Source organism: Schistocerca serialis, chromosome 2 (assembly GCF_023864345.2).
Source record: "Schistocerca serialis cubense isolate TAMUIC-IGC-003099 chromosome 2, iqSchSeri2.2, whole genome shotgun sequence".
NCBI lineage: Eukaryota > Metazoa > Arthropoda > Insecta > Orthoptera > Acrididae > Schistocerca > Schistocerca serialis.
This window is the reverse complement of record NC_064639.1, coordinates 401,461,325-401,486,581: the sequence shown is the minus strand read 5'-3', so window position 1 is coordinate 401,486,581 and position 25,257 is coordinate 401,461,325. Positions and strand designations below refer to the sequence as shown.

At 41.9% G+C, this 25,257-nt stretch overlaps 1 protein-coding gene across 5 annotated transcripts in view; it reads left to right on the top strand.

Annotated features, from left to right (window-relative positions):
- The window catches only part of LOC126457234 (protein PALS2), a 341,045-nt gene that overhangs the window by 248,604 nt on the left and 67,184 nt on the right, over positions 1–25,257 (top strand). For all 5 annotated transcript variants that reach the window (XM_050093366.1, XM_050093364.1, XM_050093365.1 and 2 more), the window contains one exon: positions 18,553–18,705. In XM_050093366.1, coding sequence (XP_049949323.1) covers positions 18,553–18,705 — 153 coding nt within the window. The remainder of the gene's footprint in view (positions 1–18,552; positions 18,706–25,257) is intronic.

The following is a 25,257-nucleotide window of genomic DNA, read 5'->3' as shown; positions in this document are numbered from 1 at the left end:
CTTGCTTACACGTAGCATCACGACTTGGCGAGCCCAGCTCTTAGTGTCCATGACGAATTTGGCATCCGATACAGTGGAAGGGGAATATACACAAATCGTCAGATTCGCTTTTGTTGTATGGATTCGCGTGTGGTATTGACGTGTCACTGAACATATGTGTCGGGGGAAATTTCCAGATCGAAGGTGGCCGGGAGGACAAGGATTGAAACAATTGTTCGTCGTCTTAAGGAGCGTAAGGCGTTTAAGCTTTCAATATGGCGACTGTGGAAGGGCTAGATCGATGATGTGGCTGCAACAGCAGGAGGCAGTTCTTCATGAAATTAATGGCCCGGATGTCGGCGTAAGATAGCAGCAACAGGTAATGTTGACCACATAGCTAGATGGCGAGTGTTACACGATAACCTCTAGCCTGCATACCATTTTCAATGTGTGCAGGCGCTATCAGCGGCTGACTTTTTTACACGGATACACTTCTGCAAATGGTTTACTCGATAATGTGTCAACCCGATATTTTTGTTCAGCTGTGCTGTTCACGGATTAGGCATCGTTATAAAATGATCTGATTGCAAATTTTCACAACCAGCGCAAACGGGTTGACGTGAAGCCCCACGCAACTGCACCAACAAAGGTTTTCTGTCAGTGTTTGAGCCGGTATTGCTGGAGATTTCAGGGCGTCATGTTATTCCATCCCGACTCAGTTGACGAACTACTACTACGAATTACGGTTTTCGTAAAGCGATTTAATAGCAGTTTTGGAGCTGCGGCTATAGTTGCCAGATTTCCTCTTCTACAGTCTAATTTTTCTCCCATGCAAACGCTTGACCGTTTCTGCAACGATCCCGCGTTGTCAGGCTCCGTATTGTTTTCAAAATGTCAGCTGATATGGACAGAATGACTTTTATGCATCGAAGGGGGAATAGAAATTATTTGCCTCCCGTATTTAACTGAAGAGAAGCACTCATAGTTCTGACTAAATAGGGAGTTGGAACAGCTGATTTCCACAGATAATTTGTGTAAAACAATGGTTGTGTGGAAAACCGATATTTGACTGGGCTAGAAAATTAGATTCATCGTCGCCGAAGCCCGTAATCCACAGATTCAGACCTAACATGTAAACACTACAGTTTCCGAAATTTAGTTTGTCTCTTGCGGAATTAGAATCTCATGTGATCACAACAAATGTTTAATTGAATAATAAGCTACCTGTTCTGCAAGAAGATGTGCCTTTATCACTTTTACGAAATATGTCTAGGGGCATGATTAATAATAATAATGCCTCCGAATTTTTATGTGTAAACTCTTAAAGCTTTTTAAATAAAGCAAACTTTATAAATGCTACATCTTGATCTTTCACGGCTACTTATTTGTTTCTCAACATAGTCATCCTGACGACCAACACAGTTCTCCCAAAGAGACCCCAGCTTGTGGATACCGCCAGTACAGAATGTCTGATTTCGTTGATGCAGCCGCAGCCTCACCTCTATTTGCACAGCCGGCCGGAGTGGCCGTGCGGTTCTGGGCGCTACAGTCTGGAGCCGAGCGACCGCTACGGTCGCAGGTTCGAATCCTGCCTCGGGCATGGATGTGTGTGATGTCCTTAGGTTAGTTAGGTTTAATTAGTTCTAAGTTCTAGGCGACTGATGACCTCAGAAGTTAAGTCGCATAGTTCTCAGAGCCATTTTTTTTTTTAAAATCGCAGGCATTACATTTCAGCACTCCCTCGTACTATTAGGTCATGCACGATGGAGCTCCTCTGCATTTGAGCGGTAATGTCCTTAGGAATCTAAATAACAGATTCCGTGGCAGATGGATGGAAAGATATGGACCAGTTTCCTGTCCTCCGCGTTCTCTTGTCATAACGCTACTAGATTTTAATTTATGGAAGTATTTGAAAGCTCTTTCGTATCTACCCCGGGTACAAAATGCGAAGTATCTCCCTGTTTGTATCGGGGGAAGCTGCTAAACCATACTTAGTTCTCCATGCAAACGTTAACGCATCTGGGAGATGGGGGTCATTTCGAGAGTTGGCCATCATGAAGGAAAGTGGTATGCTGTTCAATTCTAATCGTGTGTGTTTCCCAGGAGTAAGTGTTATAAAGAGTTATAGGAAATGATTGCTAATCTGGAAATAAACCGTTTCTGGATTCATGTCCGTATCACAATATACCTTGAAACTTTAGTGGCACATTTTTGTTACACCCTGCACGTACTCTTTTGTGATACCCAATGATTAAGTAGCCGCGCGGGATTAGCCGAGCGGTCTTAGGCGCTGCAGTCATGGACTGTGCGGCTGGTCTCGGCGGAGGTTCGCCCTTGGGCATGGTTGTGTGTGTTTGTCCTTAGGATAATTTAGGTTAAGTAGTGCGTAAGCTTAGGGACTGATGACCTTAGCAGTTAAGTCCCATAAGATTTCACACACATTTGAATATGTTGAATGAGTAAGTAAATAAACAAGACCGATAGTGCACACGGCTTATCTCATAGAGGTATAGTAAGGTGACCCCAGGGCGACAGAAATAACTATAAAAATCACCGATATCCCTTGATTGGAGAAAGGGAACGCTTATGAAAATGGCAAAAATCGAAACTTTGGTAAGAGGTGAAACGACACTCCTCCTGCAAACGCTACTGAAAGTTACAATATGTCTGGGATCATTGCAAAACCAGTATCCTACCTGTCTTTGATAATTAAAAACAAAAGAACGAAACATTGTGCGTTTACTTCCGTGGAGGGCGGAGCGATACTCTGATTGGTGGAAAACGGGTGAGCCTAGATCGTGCGCCGAAGCGTGGGCTCGCGCTGGCATTCCAGTCACGGCCCTGCTGGGAGGGAAAGCAGGCTTGTCGCGAGCTGGTACGCCGTTAAGCCTGTCCCCCAGGGTCCGCTCTGCGAAAACAGAGAAGCGCTGAGGCGTGTACACAGCGCTACGCATGCGTGTTTTCAGCACTGCGGAAACGCTGCCAGCACAACAGCTGCGCATGCCTCGTGTATAGCTACCGTGACGAATTGATGTCCGCTTCGGAACTGTGTTGATAGTCATGGATCACACTTCGTAAACAGTTTCGTGGATGAGATGAGTTTCGTGTTTGAACTATTTCTCTCAAGGTACTGAAAGGTACCGTTCCCTTCAAATGTCTGCAAAGTATGAAACAACACACAACTACGTGTAAAGTTTCTGCCCCAATGTACGTGCTTCGTTGTAAGTTTATCGTATCCTTGCTCGCAATTACTCAACAATATTGCGCAGACCGTGTTTGCGCAAACATAGTGTATGGACACACTTCATTTTGCCGATATTCACTGCTTTTGGACTACGGGACTTTTGAAGCAACGGATGGCAACTCAAAACCAACTCGAATAAGTCCGAACATAAACACCGTAGTTGAGACCTTCTTATGTTTATTGTCAGGCATTTAATCGATCTTATCCCTCCTTCGCCCCCCCCCCCCCCCCCCCCCCCCCCCGCAAATTAGAAGAAACCGAAATCCACAACTTTTCTAGTCGATGTTTCGTCCAGGGTGTTTGTCTATTCTTCATGTTCAGCATGAATTAGAATTGCTGCCATCAGTGTTGGTATAATACCATTGCTTAAAACAAAAATATAGTGCCATTTGAAGTGACAAGCTGCCTGTCGGGCCAATCAGGGCTATTCTGTAACAGACCAACCCAAACAGATTCTTCTGTAACGATGGCTTGTGAGTTATTACGAAGTGTCTTTTAACTCATATTATCTCTTATATGTTTTCAGATTATATGGAAGATGTATTTATAAACATAAAAATCTTAGGTCCTTGAGAGAGAGCAGGTTCAGATCGCATGCAGATCATGTTTATAATACACGAGTAGTGGTTGAGTTGAGTTGGCATGGAACAAAAGAGCTAAAAACATGCACAACTTGCCGGGCAAAGTGGCCGAGCGGTTCTAGGCGCTTCAGTCTGGAACCGCGCGACCGCTACGGTCGCAGGTTCGAATCCTGCCTCGGGCATGGATGTATGTGATGTCCTTAGGTTAGTTAGGTTTAAGTAGTTCTAAGTTCTAGGGGACTGATGACCTCAGATGTTAAGTCCCATAGTGCTCAGAGCCATTTGAACCATGCACAACTTACTAACTCAGTTGCTTCAGAAGTATTTTTTCGTGCTCTCGTTCCAGGCTGGGTGGGAATGGTTCATAGAGACTGTTCCACACATTTTGAGATTCAGTAAATGCTAGTGACGTTATCCATTCTGTCTGAAGAGGAAACAACATACAATCAGGACTGATAAGAGTAAATACAAGTAAAATGAAGTGTGAAAAAAGACGAATAATTCAAGCAATTTTGTGTTGTAACCAGCTTTTACTACGTGAAAAATGATGTTGCGATGAACAAAGAGCAATCGCTTTTCTGCTGATGGGGTGCTTGTAGTCATTGTTAGGTTGATAGAAAGAGCGGAGTACTCATAACAGGCGTCGCAACGAGGCACTCCTGTGGCCTGCCAAATCTGAAATCTGTGTCGCCCCCCCCCCCCCCCCCGCTCCGCCCCCGCCCTCCGGAAACTACCTTCATCCAGGTTTCCTTACTCAGATTTACAAAGTTTATAATTTTGTAAGTAGATTCCATAAACTCAAAGATTATTGAAAAACATTACTTCTTGTTGTTGATATGGTGATAAGTCTTCAGCCTGAAGACTAGTTTGATGCAGCTCTCCAAGCAAGTCTATCCTGCACAAACCTCTCCGTCTCTCAATAACTACTGTAACCTAAATCCTTTTGAATCTGCTTACTGTATTCATTTCTTAGTCTCCCTCACAATTCCCCCTTCCCCCTCCCCTCCCGACAAATACACATTTCTTTCCTACGAAACTGACGATTCCTTGATGTTTCAGAATGCACACTATCAACTGATCTCTTCTTTTAGTCAAGCTGTGCCACACCTGTCTTCTCAGCTAAATTCTGTTCAGTACCTTCGCATTTGTTGCGTGATCTACCCATCGAATCTTCAGCATTCTTCTGTAGCACCACATTTGAAAAGCCTCTGTGCTCTTCTTTTCTGAACTATTTGTCGTTCACATTTCATTCCATACAAGACTACGCTCCAGACATCACTTCCCAACACTTCAATCTATATTCGATGCTGTCAAATTCTCCTCGTCAGGAACGCTTTTCTTGCAATTGACAGTCTACATTTTATATCCTCTCTACTACGACCATCGTCAGTTATTTTACTGCCCACGCAGCAAAACTCATCTACTATTTTTAGTGCCTCATTTCATGATCTGATTCCCTCAGCGTCGCCTGATCGAACTCAACTACGTTCCATTATCCTGTTTTGCCTTTATTGCAGTTGATTTTATATCCTCCTTTCGAGACACTGTCCATTCTGTTCAATTGATATTCCAAGACCTTTGCTGTCTCTGTCAGAATTACAGTGACATCGGCAAATTTTTCTGAATTTCAATTTCTCTTTACTGCTTCCTCAGTGTACAGACTGAATAACATCGCGGATAGGCCACAACCCTATCTTCCTACCTTCTCAACCACCGCTTCCCTTTCATTTGCTTCGACTCTTGCAACTGCAGTGTGGTTTCTGTACGAGTTGTAAGTAACCTTTCGCTCTGTGTATTTTACTCCTGCTACCTTCAGAATTTCAAAGAGAGTAGTCCAGTCAACACTACAAAAAGCTTTCTGTAAGTCTACAAATGCTATAAACGTAGGTTTGGTTTTCCTTAACCTGTCTTGTAAGAGATGTCGTAGGGTCAGCACTGTCTCGCGTGTTTTTACATTTCTCCGGAATGCAAACTGATCTTCCCCGATGTCGGCTTTTACCAATTTTACCTTTCTTCTGTAAATAACTGGTGTTAGTATTCTGCAACCATGACTTATTGAACTGAAGTTCGTTAATATCCACACCTGTCAGCACCTACTTTCTTTGTAATTTGTATTATTCCGTTTTTTCTTGAAGTCTGAGGGTATTTCGCCTGTCTATTGCATATGAAGTGGATTAGTTCTGTCACTGCTGGCTCGGATATCGGTAGTTCTGAAGGAATGTCGTTTGCTCCAGGGATAACGTTTGCTTAAATTACCTGTATCAATTAAAACTATGACAAAAGAAAATTAAATGTGTCTTTGCAGTAAATAAATTACAAATTGAATAAAATTTCTAAAAATGAAAGTGAAACCAAATCTTGTTGTTTGTCGCAGTTATTGTGCACTATAAGAACAAAATTAAAGAAATGACTATTTTTGCTCTGTGTAAACTTTAATTGTGCATAAATTATTATTTAGAAATAATAGAAAACAGGCTGTAATTAAGAGTTGATAACCTTTCGCATTCCAGGACAGGCGTTTTCCGCGCTTGGAACGAGGCTACCTACCATATTTGCTTCAGCATCTCCGTTGTTGAACACGATAGAGCGGCCTAGAGGGCGGCTGTGCGGGCACCCTGCTCACTGTTTGCACATAAGCCGCGTCAGCTGTAGACGTTTGTCTGGTAGCAATCATTTATAGCGCTACTTGGCCGAAATGACACTATGACAGCAGCGGGCGTTTACAATCGCTGACCGAGGGAAAAGCTTTCCTAGTGCTGGCAGAAGATAGAAACTCAAAGCGCAGGACAACTCGTACTTACCTCTCTCGAGTCATTGTTAAACCGCATTTCTTCGTCGAGTCTTTTGCGCCCCCTTTGTGGCTGCGCCCTTAGCTGGGACCTGTCTCGTCACTCCCTGCATTATTCACACAGTAATTACACAACGTAAATGATAAAACCCAGCAAGTTGTCAAAAGGTAGAGTTTCGATGACAGCGGCAAGAGGACTCTCTTCACAGCAGCCTTCGCGAGTTGTCAAAGTGCACTGCTTACGACACAGCCGCACGTCGTCATCGTCTAGTGGGTAGCGTCGTTGCCTATGGATTGTGGGATCCTGGGTTCTGTTCCCAGCTGGGATGGAGATTTTCTTCGTTCAGGGACTGGGTTTTTGTGTTTGACCTAATCATTTAATTTCATCTTCATCACGAAGATACGCAAGTCAATGAACTACCGTCAAATAGAAAGACTTCCACCAGGCGGTCTAACAACTCCAGACGGGGTCTCCCGGCCAATAATATTTACGATCATTTCAGTCATTTCAGTTTTAACCCCATATCTCCTACAGCTACTGACCACATATTCGGTCAGTGTACAGGGATTGGACAAAAATATGATAACACAACGAGAAATTCATGCTTGAACGTAAATACAGATACCAGCTAAGCGTGCACGTTGCTATGTTATATCTGAACATGAACGGCACCCTTGCAATGTCCTCAATACGTTGCAAGCGTCAGCTGTGGTCATAACAGCGTTCTCTATAGTTGTCAGTGCATTACATCGGAGCTAAGTGAATTCGAACGTGGGCAAATTGTTGGTGTTTGGTGTTTCAAGAGATACCATACCGAACATTTATGCAGCATGCAGAGAAAGCGGAAAAGCATCATCCTCTGTGTCACAACGCGGACAAAAGGATGTGCTGAGTGATCGTGGCGGACGATTGTTGAAGAGGATTGTGACAGATAATAATAGGACGACAGCTGCAGAGGTGACTGAAGAACTGAATGTCGCACTCCCCAACCCTGTCACCACCAAAACAACACGAAGGGAGCTCTAAGCGGCTGGTCCCGGCGGAGGTTCGAGTCCTCCCGCAGGCATAGGTGTGTGTGTTTGTCCTTAGGATAATTTAGGTTAAGTAGTGTGTAAGCTTAGGGACTGATGACCTTAGCAGTTAAGTCCCATAAGATTTCACACACACATTTAAAGACAGGAATCCCCTCTTAATCAAGCAGAATTCTGTTATTCGGATGATGACGTGAGAGGTCCGCGAAACAAACGACGCGGCCTTGGCGGGTCGTCAGCAGTACATCCCGTCCCACGGCTCCGAGGTCTTGGGAAAGGACATTCTCCAGCGGAGAGGCGACCTGCGGTTGTTGTCCTGCTCAAGGCTGGTGACTGTTGGGAGCAGTGGTTGCCCCCAACGCCCGTGCATCAGCAGCCGCTGTGTGGCGTTGACTGCACATTGCACATGTTGCCGCGGTCACAGTTCTCATTGCCTAAACGGTGTCCGATCTGATCACTTCTGTGAGTGACGCAGAAGTCGTATTTTTTGCAGCTACCTGACTTTAAAAAAGGTTTTTGACTAGACTATACCCCTTGGGATTCTAAAATATTAGACACAATGCAGAAAGTAAAAGGTCATCTACAACTTATAGGAAACCAGGTTTCAGTTTTAAGAATCAGAGGGCATGAAAGGAACGAGACAATTGCAAAGAGAGAGAGAGATGGGGTGGAGAAGTATTGTTCATGTTGTTTATTCTGCTAAAAAAGCAAACAGCCCAGCATGTTAAGGAGAAAAAAATGGTTCAAATGGCTCTGTGCACTATGGGACTCAACATCTGAGGTCATCAGTCCCCTAGAACTTAGAACTAATTAAACCTAACTAACCTAAGGACATCACACAGCCATGCCCGAGGCAGGATTCGAACCTACGACCGTAGCAGTCACGCGGTTCCGGACTGAAGTGCCTAGAACCGCACGGCCACCACGGCCGGCTGTTAAGGAGAAATTGAGAAAAAAACAAAAAAAGAAGATTGAAACTCAAAGGAAAGAATAAAAATTTTCTGGTTTGTCGATGACACTGCAATTCTGTTGCCGCGCGGAGTGGCCGCGCGGTTTTCGGCGCCATGTCACGAATTGCGCGGCCCCTCCCGCCGGAGGTTCGAGTCCTCCCACGGGCGTGGGTGTGTGTGTTGTTCTTATCATAAGTTAGTTTAAGTAGTGTGTTAGTCTAGGGACCAATGACTTCAGCAGTTTGGTCCCTCAGTAATTCACACACATTGGAACATTTTTGCAATTCTGTGCCGCCCGGGGTGGCCTAGCGGTTCTAGGCGCTACAGTCTGGAGCCGCGCGACCGCTACGGTCGCAGGTTCGAATCCTGCCTCGGGCATGGATGTGTGTTATGTCCTTAGGTTAGTTAGGTTTAAGTAGTTCTAAGTTCTAGGGGACTGATGACCTCAGAATTTAAGTCCCATAGTGCTCAGAGCCATTTGAACTTTTTTTTCTTTTTTTTTTTCGATTCTGTTACGGACGACGAAGGGCTTGTACGATCAGTTGAACGGAACGGATAATGTCTTGAAAAGAGGTCACAAGATGATTATGGATGAAAGTAAGACAATGGCAATGAAGTGCAGCTGAATTAAATCAGATGATGATGAGGAAATTGGATTAGGAAAAGGGACTCTGACAGTGGTAGATGTGTCCTCTTATTTGGACAGGAAACTAACTGAAGACGGTAAAAGCAAGGGGGCTGTAAAACATAGAGTCACAGTAGCAAGAATAGCTTTGCTGAACTTACGTCGGGTATAAATTTAGATGTTAGAAATTCTTTTCTGAAACTATGTAGTCTTATATGAGAGTTAAACAGTAAAGATAGGAAGATAACAGATTTTCAAATGTGGTGCTATGGAATAATGCCGAAAATTAAGTGGGGAAATCGAGTAACTGAATGGAATCGCGGGGGGGGGGGGGGGGGGTGGTCAGTAGGGAAGAGCCTTATTGCAAATAAGATAAGACACATCTTGTAAGGTGCAGTCACACCAGTCGTCAGGCTGATGACAATAACAACAACCGCCTTTTTAAAAACAAGTTTATCAGCTGACTGATTTACAGCTATTGCCATATTCTTACGCTTGCGTCTGCGTAGCTAGGATGTTTGTCACACACCGGCGCGTGCAGCATTACGAATATTCACGCGACTCAGATCTGTGCTGAAAGAAGGGACAACTGGACACGGAAGATATTATTAGCTGGCAAACAGAAGACCTGTCCCACCCCGACCCACCGTTCCTCATCCGACAGAACCAGCAGATGCGTATGCTAGTGTGTTCAAAATGGTTCAAATGGCCCTGAGCACTATGGGACTTAACCTGAGGTGATCAGTCCCCTAGAACTTAGAACTACTTAAACCTAACTAACCTAAGGACATCACACACATCCATGTCCGAGGCAGGATTCGAACCTGCGACAGTGGCGGTCGCGCGGTTCCAGACTGTAGCGCCTAGAACCGCTCGGCCACTCCAGCCGGGGAGTCCCGTCGACACTGAGTTCGTAAAGCCCCAGCTTCCGATTGGATGCGACCTCATTCCGGTACTCGTCTGAATTAATGTAGGGAAACCATGGAAAATCTCGCCAGAATAAAGAAGTGGGAATTCGGTCCCTGCTCTTTCTAATCAAGAGTACGATTACTTATCCGCTGCGCCTCATCGCTCGGTTAGATGGTCTTTACCGGGAATATTTAAAACGTTATCGTCATTGCTGTCTGCACACACATCCTTCAGTGGCGTAACTGAGACAAATGGTTCAAATGGCTCTGAGCACTATGGGACTTAACTTCTGAGGTCATCAGTCCCCTAGAACTTAGAACTACTTAAACCTAACTAACCTAAGGACATCACACACATCCATGCCCGAGGCAGGATTCGAACCCGCGACCGTAGCGGTCACACGGTTCCAGACTGTAGCGCCTAGAACCGCTCGGCCACTCCTGTCGGCGCTAGTGTGTTCTCACAGATGGGACGCTGTCGTGCGCTGAACATCTTGAAAAATGTCGATCCTCACTTTTGTTCGACAGCACTGCTCCCAAACTCTTACTTCAGGACATAACACGTAGGAATTTAAGCCTTGTTAAAGGACTCCTGGCCGTTTCATTTCGAAGCTTCATTTTTTTTCGATAAAGATATCTGTAAAGGAAATGTGTTTTGTACTTCTGACATGATAATTCGTTTGCCCTAAACCTTTTTAAGAGCACTGAGTACTTTTTCGGCTCCATATTACTTGAAAATTAGCACGTGTTTATTTCAAGCACTACTTCCTTTGAATATGTTTTTACATCTTTGCAGTTTATCACAGTTCATGCAGAATACTTTATAAACATTTTGCAGGTATTTCAACCAATTTTCGGCATATTAATGTTTGTAGTAGACGACAACAACAACAAAATTTAGGCAGAATATTTTGGACAATGCTTGCTCAAATCTCACAATACACCAGATACGTATGACCTTATAGTTATGATACTAGACGTATTTAATTTCGCACATTATGTATATTAACCAGAAATTGTTTTTTATTTTATACCTGCTTTGCCCAGATATATATTTATTTGTGTTCTATTGGTCCATCTCCTCCTTTCCCCTCTCTCTCTGTCCATCTCCTTCTCCCCCCTCTCTCTGTCCACCTGTTCCACCCACCGCCAACTATTTCCTCCTGTTCCTCTCCTTTTCATCTATTTGCTTCTTTCATCTCTCTCCATCCATCCATCTCCCCTTCCTCTCTCCATTTCCTCTTCCCCATCCCTCTGTCCATTTTCTCCTCACTCATATCCGTGTTCACGTCCTCCATCCTTCCCCCCCTCTCTATCTGTCCATCTCTTGCCCCCCCCCCCCCCCATCTTCTCTCTCCAATTATCATTCACACCACAGTAGGAGGTTGCTGGTTTGCAACCCCACAGTATCTCTTTCCAGATAGTAAGAAATAAGTTTGATGAAACTTGATCCGCGTGTTTAGCAATAGCTTTTTTTACGCGTGGATTTGCCCACATACGCACATGTCACGTATATTTAATATAGTTCAGACAAATGTGTACACATATTTAATTTGTATCTCTAGAAAATTTCGCCATGCAGTTTCGTTTTCACACAGCTCGAGGCTTATGACGTCGTATCTCCTTAATTATGCATCACGCAATGATATAATTTTTCAGGTACGTTCAGTGGTATCTGTGAATACTGTCTGAGTAACGTGTCGCGAATACAGTTAGTAGCAAGGAGGTAATACACTGGTGTCCAAATTTAAAGCAACAAACCGTTATTTCCCCCTCCTGTGTCTAATTCAAGATATAACCATACAAACTGTCAACGAGAAAACTACCTGTGCGATCTTGTTCTGTACGGAAAATGGCATTCCGGTCAACGGACAACCATTCCAATGATCACGCCAGGGCACTTATGAAACCAGGAAGTGTTTACCGGGTAGTCTCACATCCACAGTCGCTGTGTACGCAATCACGGACTGTGTAGTGTGGCGCAGAAAAGACGCCTACCCGGCTCTATGCGGTAGAGGGCCGTAGGAAGAATGTAGGCAGGACAGTCGCAAAGTGACGTGGCCCGATGGCTGAATGTGAATCGTTCTGTTGTTTCTCGGATCTGGGGACAGTTTATAGAGGTCGCAGCTGTATCCTGAAGACCAGGCCGAAGTTGCAACGTGTAACGTCAGAGAGAGAGAGAACCGTAATTTAGCTGTAAGGGCACGACGGTACCGCCTTAGTACTGCATGGTAACAGGCGTCTGACCTCGCAGCATCCACTGGACGTGCTGTAGCGAGGCAAACGGTGTGCAGAAGACTTCGGCAGAGTGGTCTTTATTGTCGGAGACCTGCTCTGACGCATCTTCACAGAATGGAACATCTAGAGTGGAACCGTCAACATGCCACCAGGACAGTCGAACAATGGGCCAATGTTGTTATCACAGATGAGTCCCGATTTGTTCTGGAGAGTGATTTCCGATGGATTTACATCTGGAGAGAATGTGAAACGCGATTTCGGGACCCAAACATTCTGGAAAGAGGCCGATATCGAGGAGGATCCTTAATGGTGTGGGCAGAGAGTATGTTTACTACCGAGCTCCTATTCATGAAAGCGCATGAGTGACTCGGCAGGGTTTAACTGTTGTCAAGTACCGTGACGAAATCCTGGCACCTCACCTGCGGTTGTTGCGAGGTGCTGTGGGCCCAGACTTCATACTGATGGACGATAATGCTCAACCTGATAGAGCATGGGTGGTTGATGTTTTCTAGGAAACGGAAGGTATTGCACGCATGGCGTGGGCTGCTCGCCCTCCAATTTGAATCCCATAGAGCTTGTCTTGGATGCACTAGGGAGACGGCTTGCATCACGCCAGCAGCCACCAACCATTCTCCAAGACTGCGAGCAGCTCTGCAGGAAGAATGGTCGTTATTGCCTCAACATGAGACTGATGACAGCATGCCCCATCGTTGTCAGGCCTGTATTGTTGCCAGAGGGGGTCACACCCCATACTGAGCGCATTAACCAATTGTCGGAATGTGTGTGCAAATCCGTTAAGTTGGAAAAAACAAAGAACATTTTTGTCTACCATTATGCATGTTGCAGTTGTTTACGTTCTGAATTCTTCGCATTGTTTCTACTTCATTATCACTTGTTTCTACTGTTTTGGGGCAAAATAAAAGCAACCTTACAAAATTTCTCTTTGTTACTTTAATTTTTGACACCAGTGTAAATTAAAATGTCGTGCCTGGTGCGGTAGTTTTACTGTATGAACGGCGAAAATGTAGTAAGCGATAAACTTTTTTTCTCTCCATCATTTTGCGGAGGTTGTCAGCGAGAAAAAGTTTGGTAAGGGTTTGAACTTGTGTACTGCAAGTCAGTGAGTGCTCTCATTTTCAGATACTAGACGAATAAAATCTGGGTATTAACGTGTCGTGGCTTCACTACTGACAAGGGAACCTCCCCATCGCACCCCCCCCCCCCCCCCCTCAGATTTAGTTATAAGTTGGCACAGTGGATAGGCCTTGAAAAACCGAACACAGATCAATCGAGAAAACAGGAAGAAGTTGTGTCGAACTATGAAAAAAAAGCAAAATATACAAACTAAGTAGTACATGCGCAAGACAGGCAATATCAAGGAGAGTGTTAGCTCCGTAACGCCGTGGTTAGCGTGAGCAGCTGCGGAACGAGAGGTCCTTGGTTCAAGTCTTCCCTCGAGTGAGAAGTTTACTTTCTTTATTTTCGCAAAGTTATGATCTGTCCGTTCGTTCATTGACGTCTCTGTTCACTGTAACGAGTTTAGTGTCTGTGTTTTGCGATCACACCGGAAACTTACAGTTCGGAAAATATTCATTGACCTCGTTTTTAAAGTCGCGAGCTATATTTACTGGACTCATATTGCCCACGGAAAACATCTCACGTATTTAATGCACTCTCGTCCAAAGTAGCGAACAGTCAACTGCCAGCCAGGGAGCCTCGTTTGCAGAAATACTCTCTCTTCCGTGCGCTGTAGTCGACTGACGTGTGTTTCGATGTTTGTTTAGGTGTAGCGTCCCCATACTGCGGCGCAGTTACCTCGCATCGGACGGACGGACGGACAGATAATAATTGTCTGAACATAAAGAAAGTAAACATTTCACTTTTTTGTTGTTGTAAAATTTAGGCAGTGGCGGGGATCGAACGCGGGACCGAAGACGTTTTGATTATGAATCAAAGACGCTACCCCTTTTTTTTCTTTTAATCTCATTTTGTTCGTTAGTGTTCGTTGCAGTTGTTCGTTGCAGTTGTTCGTTCGTTCGTTCATTATTGATCCATTAACTCAGTTTTTTATTACAGAGGGCAGCTAACCCTCTGACCGAACACGCTGAGCTACCGTGCCGGCTCTCCCTAGCCCACGGAATCTTCTTATGATTCACGGCACCACGGCGCTTCTGAGCTGACGTTATCCTTGATGTTGCCTATCTTGCGCATGGACTACTCAGTTTGTATATTTTGCTTATTTCTTATAGTTCCACACAACTTCTTCCTGTTTTCTTGATTGATCTGTGTTCAGTTTTTCAAGGCCTATCCACTGTGCCAACTTATAACTAAATCTAAGGGGGGTGCGATGGGGAGGTTCCCTTGTGAGTGCAGTACTCGCTCTGTCGTCACGTGTGCAACCGTGTCCCTCTAGCGGCGAGTTTGGAACTTCCGAGCTGTTATGGCAGTGGTTCCCAATCTTCCTGAGACTATTACCCTTAATCTAAAGATATATTAACTAGTACTCCTCCTCCTCCCCCCCCCCTCCACGACCACCTCCCATTGTCATCAACATTAGCACCTATCTGAACTTTAGAATGAAAAACATTTTTCTATGAACACTTTTATTTTTAAAATGTCAAAAGATAAATCATTTTTAGTTTTTGTAGGTGTTTCGCTGAACCACTAACAAATGGCTCACTGAGACAGGTGGTAATGCTTATTTCTAACATAACATCCCCATTTTTTGTATAGAATGATGAAGCGATTCTCAGCGCATCTCGAGTGCTACCCACAGATCCTTCTCAGGAAAGTATGTTAACCATCCACATAGAGGGTAGGCACTCGTTTACTAATCACGCTTTCTCTGCACCACTCCATTCCTTAGCGACATTTGTTTCAAGCGTACCCTGGACCCTCATTTCAAATCAATCAAAATAAGATGTGCGCACTTATTTCTAAATCAGTGGATGCTGGACTTCTTACCTCTGGACATACAGAAATTGAGACGATTCAGGCTGCCAGTGTTTTGTGTCTGACCACTGCGACTAATGTTAATAAGTTTATGCTTTGTACGTAGCTGATGTTCAGCAGTCGCGGTGTGAATCCTCTTCATCAAAATAGAAACCAGCCGTCAGCTGCATTAAAATTTTAATTTCACTTTACTAATTTCAACAGATTAATCTGTCATCTTCTGAAGTTTGATTCAGGCTTAAAGCGTAGGTAAACAATCGAACGATAAAGATTTTCTACGGAAAATAAGTAAAGATATCAAAAGTTTGTTAAAAAGATATATACAGTAGTTGAACATCAGAAAACTATCTAAAAATTGTTAAAAGTAATACACAACAGTTGAGCAACAGAACAATCGCATATTTTCGTTAAAATACAATAAACTGTGACACATCGCAAAATGTACACATTTTGGTACTAATTCTTTGTAGGACGTCTTTATCGTCCTATCTGTATTTGATATCTGCTTACCTATGGCTTTATCCTGTATTAAATTTCTGAAGATAATAGATTAATGTATAGAAATCGGTAAAGTGAAATTAAAATTGTTGTGCAGCTGCCTTTTGACGTTCATTTTGTTGAAGAAAATAATAATAATAATAATAATGTGTAGCCCCTACAGTAAAGTGAAAGTCATAGCATGAAAGTCATAGCAGAGTTACTGTTGTGTTGTGCTGTCAATTAGTTTGTCTGTTTGTTACGAAGTGAATGTGGAAGCAACTTCCTGTCCGTTACTGGAACTACTTACAAGTCAGAAAGACAAATGGTTCAAATGGCTCTGAGCACAATGGGACTTAACATCTGAGGTCATCAGTCCCCTAGAACTTAGAACTACTTAAACCTAACTAACCTAAGAACATCACACACATCCATGCCCGAGGCAGGATTCGAACCTGCGACCGTAGGAGTCGCGCGGTTCCCGCCTGAAGAACTAATTAAACCTAACTAACCTAAGGACATCAGACACATCCATGCCCGAGGCAGGATTCGAACCTGCGACCATAGCGGTCGCTCGGTTCCAGACTGTAGCGCCCAGAACCGCACGGCCACTCCGACCGGCTCTCAATGAAATATCCACGAAGATATTGTGTAGTCTGTGTGTATATTGGAGCTATTTATTTTCGTGGTATTATGATAACAAAGCCCATAGCAAAAAAATGTTCAAATGTGTGTGAAATCTTATGGGACTTAACTGCTAAGGTCATCAGTCCCTAAGCTTACACACTACTTAACCTAAATTATCCTAAGGACAAACACACACACTCATGCCCGAGGGAGGACTCGAACCTCCACCGGGACCAGCCGCGCAGTCCATGACAGCAACGCCCTAGACCGCTCGGCTAATCCCGCGCGGCAAGCCCATAGCATCCTAAGATGATCCCTGGATGAATAAATAAATAAATGAAATTATTTAACGTTAAACTGAGCTTTAGTGTAACATGACCATGGTAAAAACTAATAATAATCCTTTTCAGGCAGCAGATAATGTGTCATGTATTTCGGCTAACAATCCATACATAATAATTAAGGCTTCGAAAACAGTTACACATATTTCGGAGGATTTCATTTTGCTAGGAGATCGAAGTTTGGCTTAGAAAGATAATAGGAGAAGTACTGAAACTGAATATTGACACCAGAATGAAAGATCGTAGAATACCATGGATTTTAACGTCCAGAAAAGTCCATATGCTTATGCAGTATCTAAACTGACGCTTCTACCCTTGTTCTATCTAAGCGTGTGCCCATCACAAAAAATAATAAATAAATAAATAAATTAAAAGCCGTGAAAGGCCAGAATGCGGCCATACGAATGTTATTTTTTATTTAGTTGTAAGTAATTATTTTATGTTTGCTATGCTAACGAGGTCCACATCATAACTTTTGTCGTGAACAAGTAACCAACTAACTAATAGGCTGTTGAGTCCTATCTTGTCTTCTTCCGGACATCTGAGTCTCGTACATAACCAAACGTCTACAGGCTATTGCATTACTGCACTCATTTTTGTAGTGTGGTACCAAAAAGCAAAGAGTAGGAGTTTATGGAATATAAGGTCACTTTTAAATAATTAAAAGAAGTGGATGGAAATTTTTTAATTTAGAATCCTTTGTGATTACAAGAAGAAAGCAGTCGTCACTCCTAGCCAAGCAGATCATTGTGTGAGTCTTGTTTCTTGCCTTTTCCCAACTATATACGGGGTTCACATTTTTATATGGGTTGAGCCAATGTTATTGACAGTTGGCGGCCGAATGCTCTCCCTGACTCCATCACCCCTGCCCACACCCCTCACCGGGACGGAATCTGTGTAACTCATCTGTCTGAGTCTAGAATAAACATCTTGTTCAGTTATGAAAAAGCTTTCTAAATGGTGTTGGGTGTATCAGGGGTGGGACGTGAGTGCCAGCCCGATATTTACATAGTTTGGTACGCTCCACTCTTCTGGCTGCTGTGACAGCCATGGGTGTGGTAGTACAATTGTTAGTAATTACAACTGTAAATATTTGATTGTATGCATTATTTCTTTGTGACGACGCTAGTGCATGCGCTAGTAATTGATTAATTGTATTTTGATGAAGTAGTTTGGGCGGGGGCGGGGGCGGGGGGGGGGGGGGGGGGGAAGAGGAGAAGGAGAGAAGGAAGCAATCGCGCAGCGTTCCTGGTACGCTAGATCCTGCACCTGCGGCGTGGATCCATGCTTGTTACATAGCAGCGTGTAGCCAGGTGCCTAGCGGAGTTTGTGAGTGATGAGTCAAAGGAGAAGGTTGACAAACTGTTCAATACGTAAAGCGTGGATTATGTCTACCTTGTAGTATTCGTGGCTGGAGTGTATTGTGAAATAGCAGGTAATGTTAACGTATTTAAGAAGCTCTGGCTGAATATGCAATGAAAGCTATTATATTTTCTTGCAAGTGGTTTACGGACGTGGGTGCGGCCCTTTCTTGGGAAGTAAGTTTGCGGCGGGAACTTTACGTCAAGTTGTTTGAATATGAAAGATTTTATTTCTCTCCTTGACCATTTTTTTGTGCTTACCATTGGAAGCTTAAACGTACGCGTACCAGCGTTAGGTCGACTAGCCGTGCGAATGTAACTAGTTTTAACCAGTGTGATCAGTGTTTAGCACATATTTAAAATAAGGAAAAAATATAGTGCGCGAGACCAAAAGTACTTTAGTTCAAAACAGCGTTCTGTTTACTGATATTTGCGTTGATTTGTTTCAGGTTCAGGATAGACTCGAGGATCCTGAAACTCCTGCTCAGCCAGTGTCTACAAGTGGTTTAAAGCTTGCCACCGACGTAGCAAAGAACTGCGAATCTTCAAGAAGCAGAGATGCACAAGAACTGTCCAACATACTGAAAAGCGCACACTTTAAGGTAAATACAGCAACTTACCGTATCTGTTCCAGGCAATGCAGAGAACTAAGTTTCTCCTAGCTTCTTTTCTCCAAGGCAATGAAGTGTACATGCTCTTTGGCACAGTAAGAAGCCTAGTAAACTGTGCTTGATTGAAATGTGTTGATCCACAGTATTACTAGTTGTTATAAATGAATAACAACACAGATTACATCCAAATACCAGCTAAGGATATGTTAATAAACTGCAGACCAGTACGTGTGAGATTCTTATTTACAGTTTGCATGTATTCATAGTAAAATGTATGTTGTTTTTATGCAAATGCTATTTCAGTTCTGTGGTCTAAGGTACGTTTTTATGTATCAGATCAGGAACAACGTTAAGTAGAGATAAACTGTGATTCAACTGAGTTGAGAAATTGCAATGTTCATTGGATACTTTAGTAACACTTCTCTGTTTAATAATTGCATGGAAAACTGTGATTGTTTTGGTTTATCAGAAATGTAAGCTTTTCCCTCAAGACAGATTATAGTGTCAGGCTACTTCACTAAAGTACTTGTTTCTTTCTCTCCATCCTTGGCCTTATGAACATCTTCAATGGTTTTTTACTGTGTTCTACACAAACACATATAGGACTACTTAACGTCTCAAAAATTAACTTCCCCTCTCTCCCTCCCCCACATCAGATATGGAGAAAAGCGGATGTAATTCTTTCAGCCTCTTGATGTTGGCGGAGCTTTTTGAACTGTGCTTTATCAGCATAAATGAGTTATTTGCTGTTATTAATACTGATTAATTTAGGAACAAAAATAAAATTGATAAATTGGTTAGTTGAGCCAAAGAAAACCTTCTGTTATAACATCAGCGTCGTAGCTATGGCTTTGTGTGCTTGTGTGGCAATATTTGAATTCTGAATCCCCCCCCCCCAAGACTTATTTTCTAGGAAGAGAAACAATGCAATAAAATGGACAATAAATAGTTTAGACAAGAAGCGAATAGATGCTTTCAAAATGTGGTGCTACAAAAGAATGTTGAAGATTAGATGGGTAGATCATGTAACTAATGAGGAGGTACTGAGTAGAATTGGGGAGAGGAGGAATTTGTGGCATAACTTGACTAGAAGAAGGGGTCAGTTTTTAGGTCAGTCATAAAAAATTTCTAGGTGTTCAGGTTCAGGCAGATCTGAAGTGGGAGGTACACCTAAATAATTTAAATAAGAGACTGAATTCACTAGCATATACTGTTAGAATCCTCACTCAAAATACAAGCTGCTCATCAGTGCTGACAATGTATCATTGCTGTATACAGTCGCTACTTATGTGCGGAATAATTTTTTGGGGGAATTCCACAAATACTACAAAAACATTCAAAATACAGAAAAAGATTACCAGGGTGATAAAAAAAAGCTAAATGTAAGGATTCCTGTAGATCCCCTTTTAAACCTCTGAAAATATTGCCACTGCCTTGTTTGTATATATACGGAATACTAATTTTCACAATAGGGAGCATCTTAAAAAAGGAAAATCTCTTCAAACATAATTATGATATAAACACATATGAAACTAGAATGAAGATGAACCTACACAGGAACACAGTAAATACAAATTTATGCAAAAGAGGAGTGTATCATTCTGGAGCTATGTTATATAACTATGTGCCTTCTTACCTAAAATGCATACCAACATTAAATGCATTTAAAGTAAAGTTAAAACAGTTCTTGCTTGACCACTGCTTCTGTTCTTTGTCCGATTTATGGATCATCGTAATAAGTAAACCTCATTTACCAAATTTCACTAATTGTCAATTCATAATATAGCTTACATTGTGCTCATCATGTAATCTCACTTAATAAATGCTATTATCACATGTAGAAGCAATGTAGTACACCAGCCTACATTATTATGCATTTTTATTATGTCAACAATGTAGTCAAAATGACTGCTGTATTGTAAACTAACTAGGTTTACCTGTGTCCTATATCACATGTACAAACAATGTACAAAACTGATTCTTGGACCAATAAATAAATAAACATATTCTTAGGCATCAATGGATTACCAGTTTAGTATGGATGGGCGGCATGGAGTGTAAAAATCGTATAGGGAGACCAAGAGATGAATACACTAAGTAGATTCAGAAGTATGTAGGTTGCTGTAGGCACTGGGAGGTGAATAAGCTTGCACAGGTTAGAGTAGCATGGAGAGCTGCATCAAACCAGTCTCTGGACTGAGGACCACAACAACAACGTGTACAATGAGTCATGAAATTTTGTGGTTTGTTGGTTTGTTTTTTTCCGGACATTTAGAATCTGCTCTTCTGTTCAGTGTGTGTCCACTGTTGACAACTCTATTGAAGCTATTTTGTCTGTGGTGTGTTGAAACAGTTTCATTCTCATGAGTACTGACTCATTTTATATCAGAACAAGTAGTTACAATAGTTCACTGGAATGATGTCACAGTGTGGGTTTAGTTCCCCTGGCAGCTATAGTTTTGAGTGATTATACCTCAGGAGAAAAAATTTAGCTTATTAGTACGTTCAGTAGTAGATCTGATATTGTACATATTGTTAAAAGTTTAACAATGCAATCATGCACTTCCCTATCAATTGTAAAAACCATGTTCTCCTGTTTATTTCTAACTATATATCACCTCAAACAAAATTATCAGGCCTAAATGTCTTCAGACAGTCTTCTGAGGAACAGATTTCAATCAGTAGGCATAATACATTCAATATAGCTAACTGTTATTAAAGACCATGCTGTATGATGCATCTGACCAAAGATTGCTAGGGGCTACAGAGTATCAAAGTCGGGGGCATTGTAAGATCAGGAAGAGCCCTGTGAAGCTGCTTAAAGATTACAAAATGCGCAAAGCACATGGAAAATAAAATTTTATGCTTCACTTCACAATCTCTCTCTCTTTCATCCCAGTATGTAATATTTCAGTAAGATGTGATAGGCATTGAGAGTAAAGCAAAATATAGCTATTGGTTTTGATTCCTTATATTGCTGACTGTACTGTTAATCCATATACTTCTGTTGTTTAAGGCATGTTCATGTGATACTTCGCTTACATCAATTTTTTATTTAATGTCCATTTTGCAACTGTGGCAGCTGTATATCTTTTTTTGTTACAAATTTATTTCTTCACTGTTGCTTTGTTTACATATTCTTTTCCTACTGAGCAAGTGGCAGAAACATCAGTTCAAGTTTCTTCTGTTCCACAGAGCATGTACATGATTGGTTAGTGTGGAATGTGCTAGAGCCATTAAGTCACTATAACAAGCCAAAAAGTCAGTGTTCTTATTCATAATCCCTTAACATACTCAGATAATCAGCTGCAGTGTGTTCACTGTTGTCCTTATGATCAATAAACTTTATTTCTAAATTTTATTATCATGGAATAAAATGTGCTCAGTTATAAAGGTCCAGAAAAAATATCTTATAAGGTTAGAGCAGCATAGGAGATGTCAAATTAAGTAAAATTTGGTCCTTCAAATCCAGGTGGCAATAGACCTGAAATGCAGTTGTTGTGCATCTACAGTCTTAAAATGACAGCCAATCTGTGAAGAGTATGTGAAAGTGTGTGCTGTAACCTAACTTGTTCCAGTAAATATCTTGTATGCTAAAGAGCACAGCTACCAGTAAAATTAACTCAAGATAATTTTCAAGCTGATCAGTCAAAATTAGGCAAACTTTAAATTTTGATCCTTGGTTGGTTACTTTACAGTTTTTGTGCGATGTTCGTTGGCTACTGCATGACTGTTAAATCAACTACACTGGAAGTATTCTAATGCTATTAATTTGTTTGGATAATAAGCTGCACTTAAAAACAGCAAGGTAACTGACAGATTGTTCTCTGGTGTTCAGTGTTTTTAATAACAAAATTTGAAGCCCAGATGTTTAAGTTTTTGCCAATATTTTGAGAGGGCAAATGAAATTTTACTATAATGTAAGTAATTTTCTAGGACTAAAGTACACTTAGGTTGTCAGTGGCTCTAAGGCTGTGTGCTGCTGTTGGTTGTAGCCAGTACGGTGATAGTATACAATAGCCAGAGAGAACCGCTGAATCTAATGCCTTCTTTCTGCGAAAGGTACAAATTGATTACTTTTGTTTTTGACATGGATAGCATGAGCTTGCCAGTGATTGATCTCATTATTATGGATAGCAAAGTTGAGTACTGGTTTTCATATGCATTTCTTGTGTTGTATGTTTCTCTGAACATGGCAGGGTTGTTTAGCATTCCAATTTTATAGTGTGGCTGTGAGTTGGTGAAGCCAATGAACATACTTGTTTGAAAACTGGTTGTGGTGACAGACTGATGTGTAGCATAGCTCGAGGTATGGGTTAGGTGGAATGTTACAGTTTGGTTGTGAGTTGGCAAAGCCAACAAATGTGACTGGAAGAAAACAGGTTGTGGTGGCAGGCTGATCTCTAGCATAGCCGAGTGATTGTTTCAAAAACTTTGTGGGGTATTTTCGAAAGTATCTATTTCCATGGTTGTGGTAATCCAGGAATGTAAGAGTACTGTTTAAATTCTACAGAATATTCTGGCAACATTCTGCACAGTGTATTCCATTATGCTGTCATGTAATTTCATACACTGTACATATTATTGTGCTAATAGTTACCAACTGCAAGTAAGCAATGCAAAAGTCCGCTGACACTGTAAGTGCACTTTTACCATTTTCCAGCATGCAGGCAGGAAGTTTGGAAACTAGTGGAAGTGAAGCTGTGAAAATGGGTTGTGAGTCATGCTTGGATAGCTCAGTTGGTAGAGCACTTGCCTGTGAAAGGCAAGGATCCCAGGTTTCAAGTCACTTACCAGCACATATTTTTAATCTGTCTAGGTGTCTTAAGTAATTTTTCTTGTGGCCCAAGTTTCTTTATTGGCATAAAAATCCATACTAAGTTACTAGGTCTGTAACTCACTGGTTGGTGCTTTGTGTAGAAGTGGTCAGTGTTTGTTGTTACAAACTTCTCAATTTTGTTGTAGGCATGGGGACCTACCAATATCAAAATTCACCTTTGACCAGTGACATAATGATGAAGTAGCATGTAATTTCACATGTGCATAAACAGAACACTGATAATATTTGTTTTGCATGTGTATTGTTTTACTGAATGTACTTGACTTAACCACTGTCTTGCTTTTCTAGTTTTGCTGATACTCATGGATTATTGTGTTAAATTGGCCATCATTAAATCGAAGCAGAAAGAAACAATGTATCCAGTTTCATTTTGGTCTTCTGACCATGTAGCAGGAAAAACAGCATGAAACCCTTAATAACTTACATTGCTGTACTGTTTTTGACTGGCATGTTAGTCAGTATGTACCGAAATCTCTATCATCTGTAGCAATCTATTAATTTCATCTGCCAATGTTAGGCATCTTTGGGTGATGCAGTATGATATTATTGCTGAATCAGCTTTGTCTGAAACTTTCTTCCCACAATCTAAAATTATTTTATATTGCCCTCCATCTTTCAAAATTATGTCACCCACAAGAAACTATAGATTTCCAGAGCTTTGACCGTCAGTATAACCTTACTGGTAGAGTGACAGGTGAGGTTTCTAACACTCATTGTTATGTAACAGTACCCATGTTTAGACTTTGTGGACCTACCCCTCAGGTCAGTGACCAGAATCCTCCTTTGACTCCTTCCTCCCATTCTAAGACATCTGTAGTCTTCTTTATTGGATCCTGAATTGTTGAGTAATGATGCGCTATGCACGGATGGCTAGGTGTCATTGCATTTCTCCATGCCCTCAATGGATTCCTCGAAAGACATTTGGTGTCCTTGTGTTTGTGTCCACTTCGCATACCACTGTTATGCCACGCACCTGAAGGCTCAGTTTAGTACTGTCAGTCTTCTTGACAGATCCTTCAGGTATGTCAGCTAGCGTTTAGGACTGTTGGTCTGTTACAACAGTGATTAATCTACAAAGCAAATATGGTCGGAAATTACTCATTGTCCTAAGGACTGTAAGGCATTTATTTATTTATTTTTTCATAGGATAATTCTTCCCAGTCTTGAGGAGTACTCTGCTGGCATAAACAAAAACTTAACTTCTTAAAATGGTATTCAAATTGTAGCTATTGTGGAACCGCTAACATCAGTGTGCAGTGTTATCTTAGTATACAGTCCCATGACTGGGCACAATGTCAGCATCTAGAAAGTAGCAAAACGATCATTCTTGTTCATCGCCCCAAGAAAATTTGTGTGTCCTTGCAGAAATTCATGTAGCGGTTGGAGAAAATTTCTTATTTTTAGAATGTTATGTGGAACAGAAACTGTTTTGAATTCAAGTGAAGTCCATTTCAGCATGGTTGTCAAGTGGCTGTAATGGTTTTGAGATGTCACTGAAAAAATGACCTTGTTATATCACTAGAAAAGATGCCATGTGTTACAAGGTATTGATGCAAGTTATTCATTGTTGTTTTTGAAGTATCTAAAGCACTACATAGATAAAATGGTACAACTTTGAATTCATGATGATCATTAAGTGTTGTGAAATCAGTATCTTCTTGCTCAGTCTTGTCAGCCTTGTTTGCCAATTCTCTGTCTGTGAA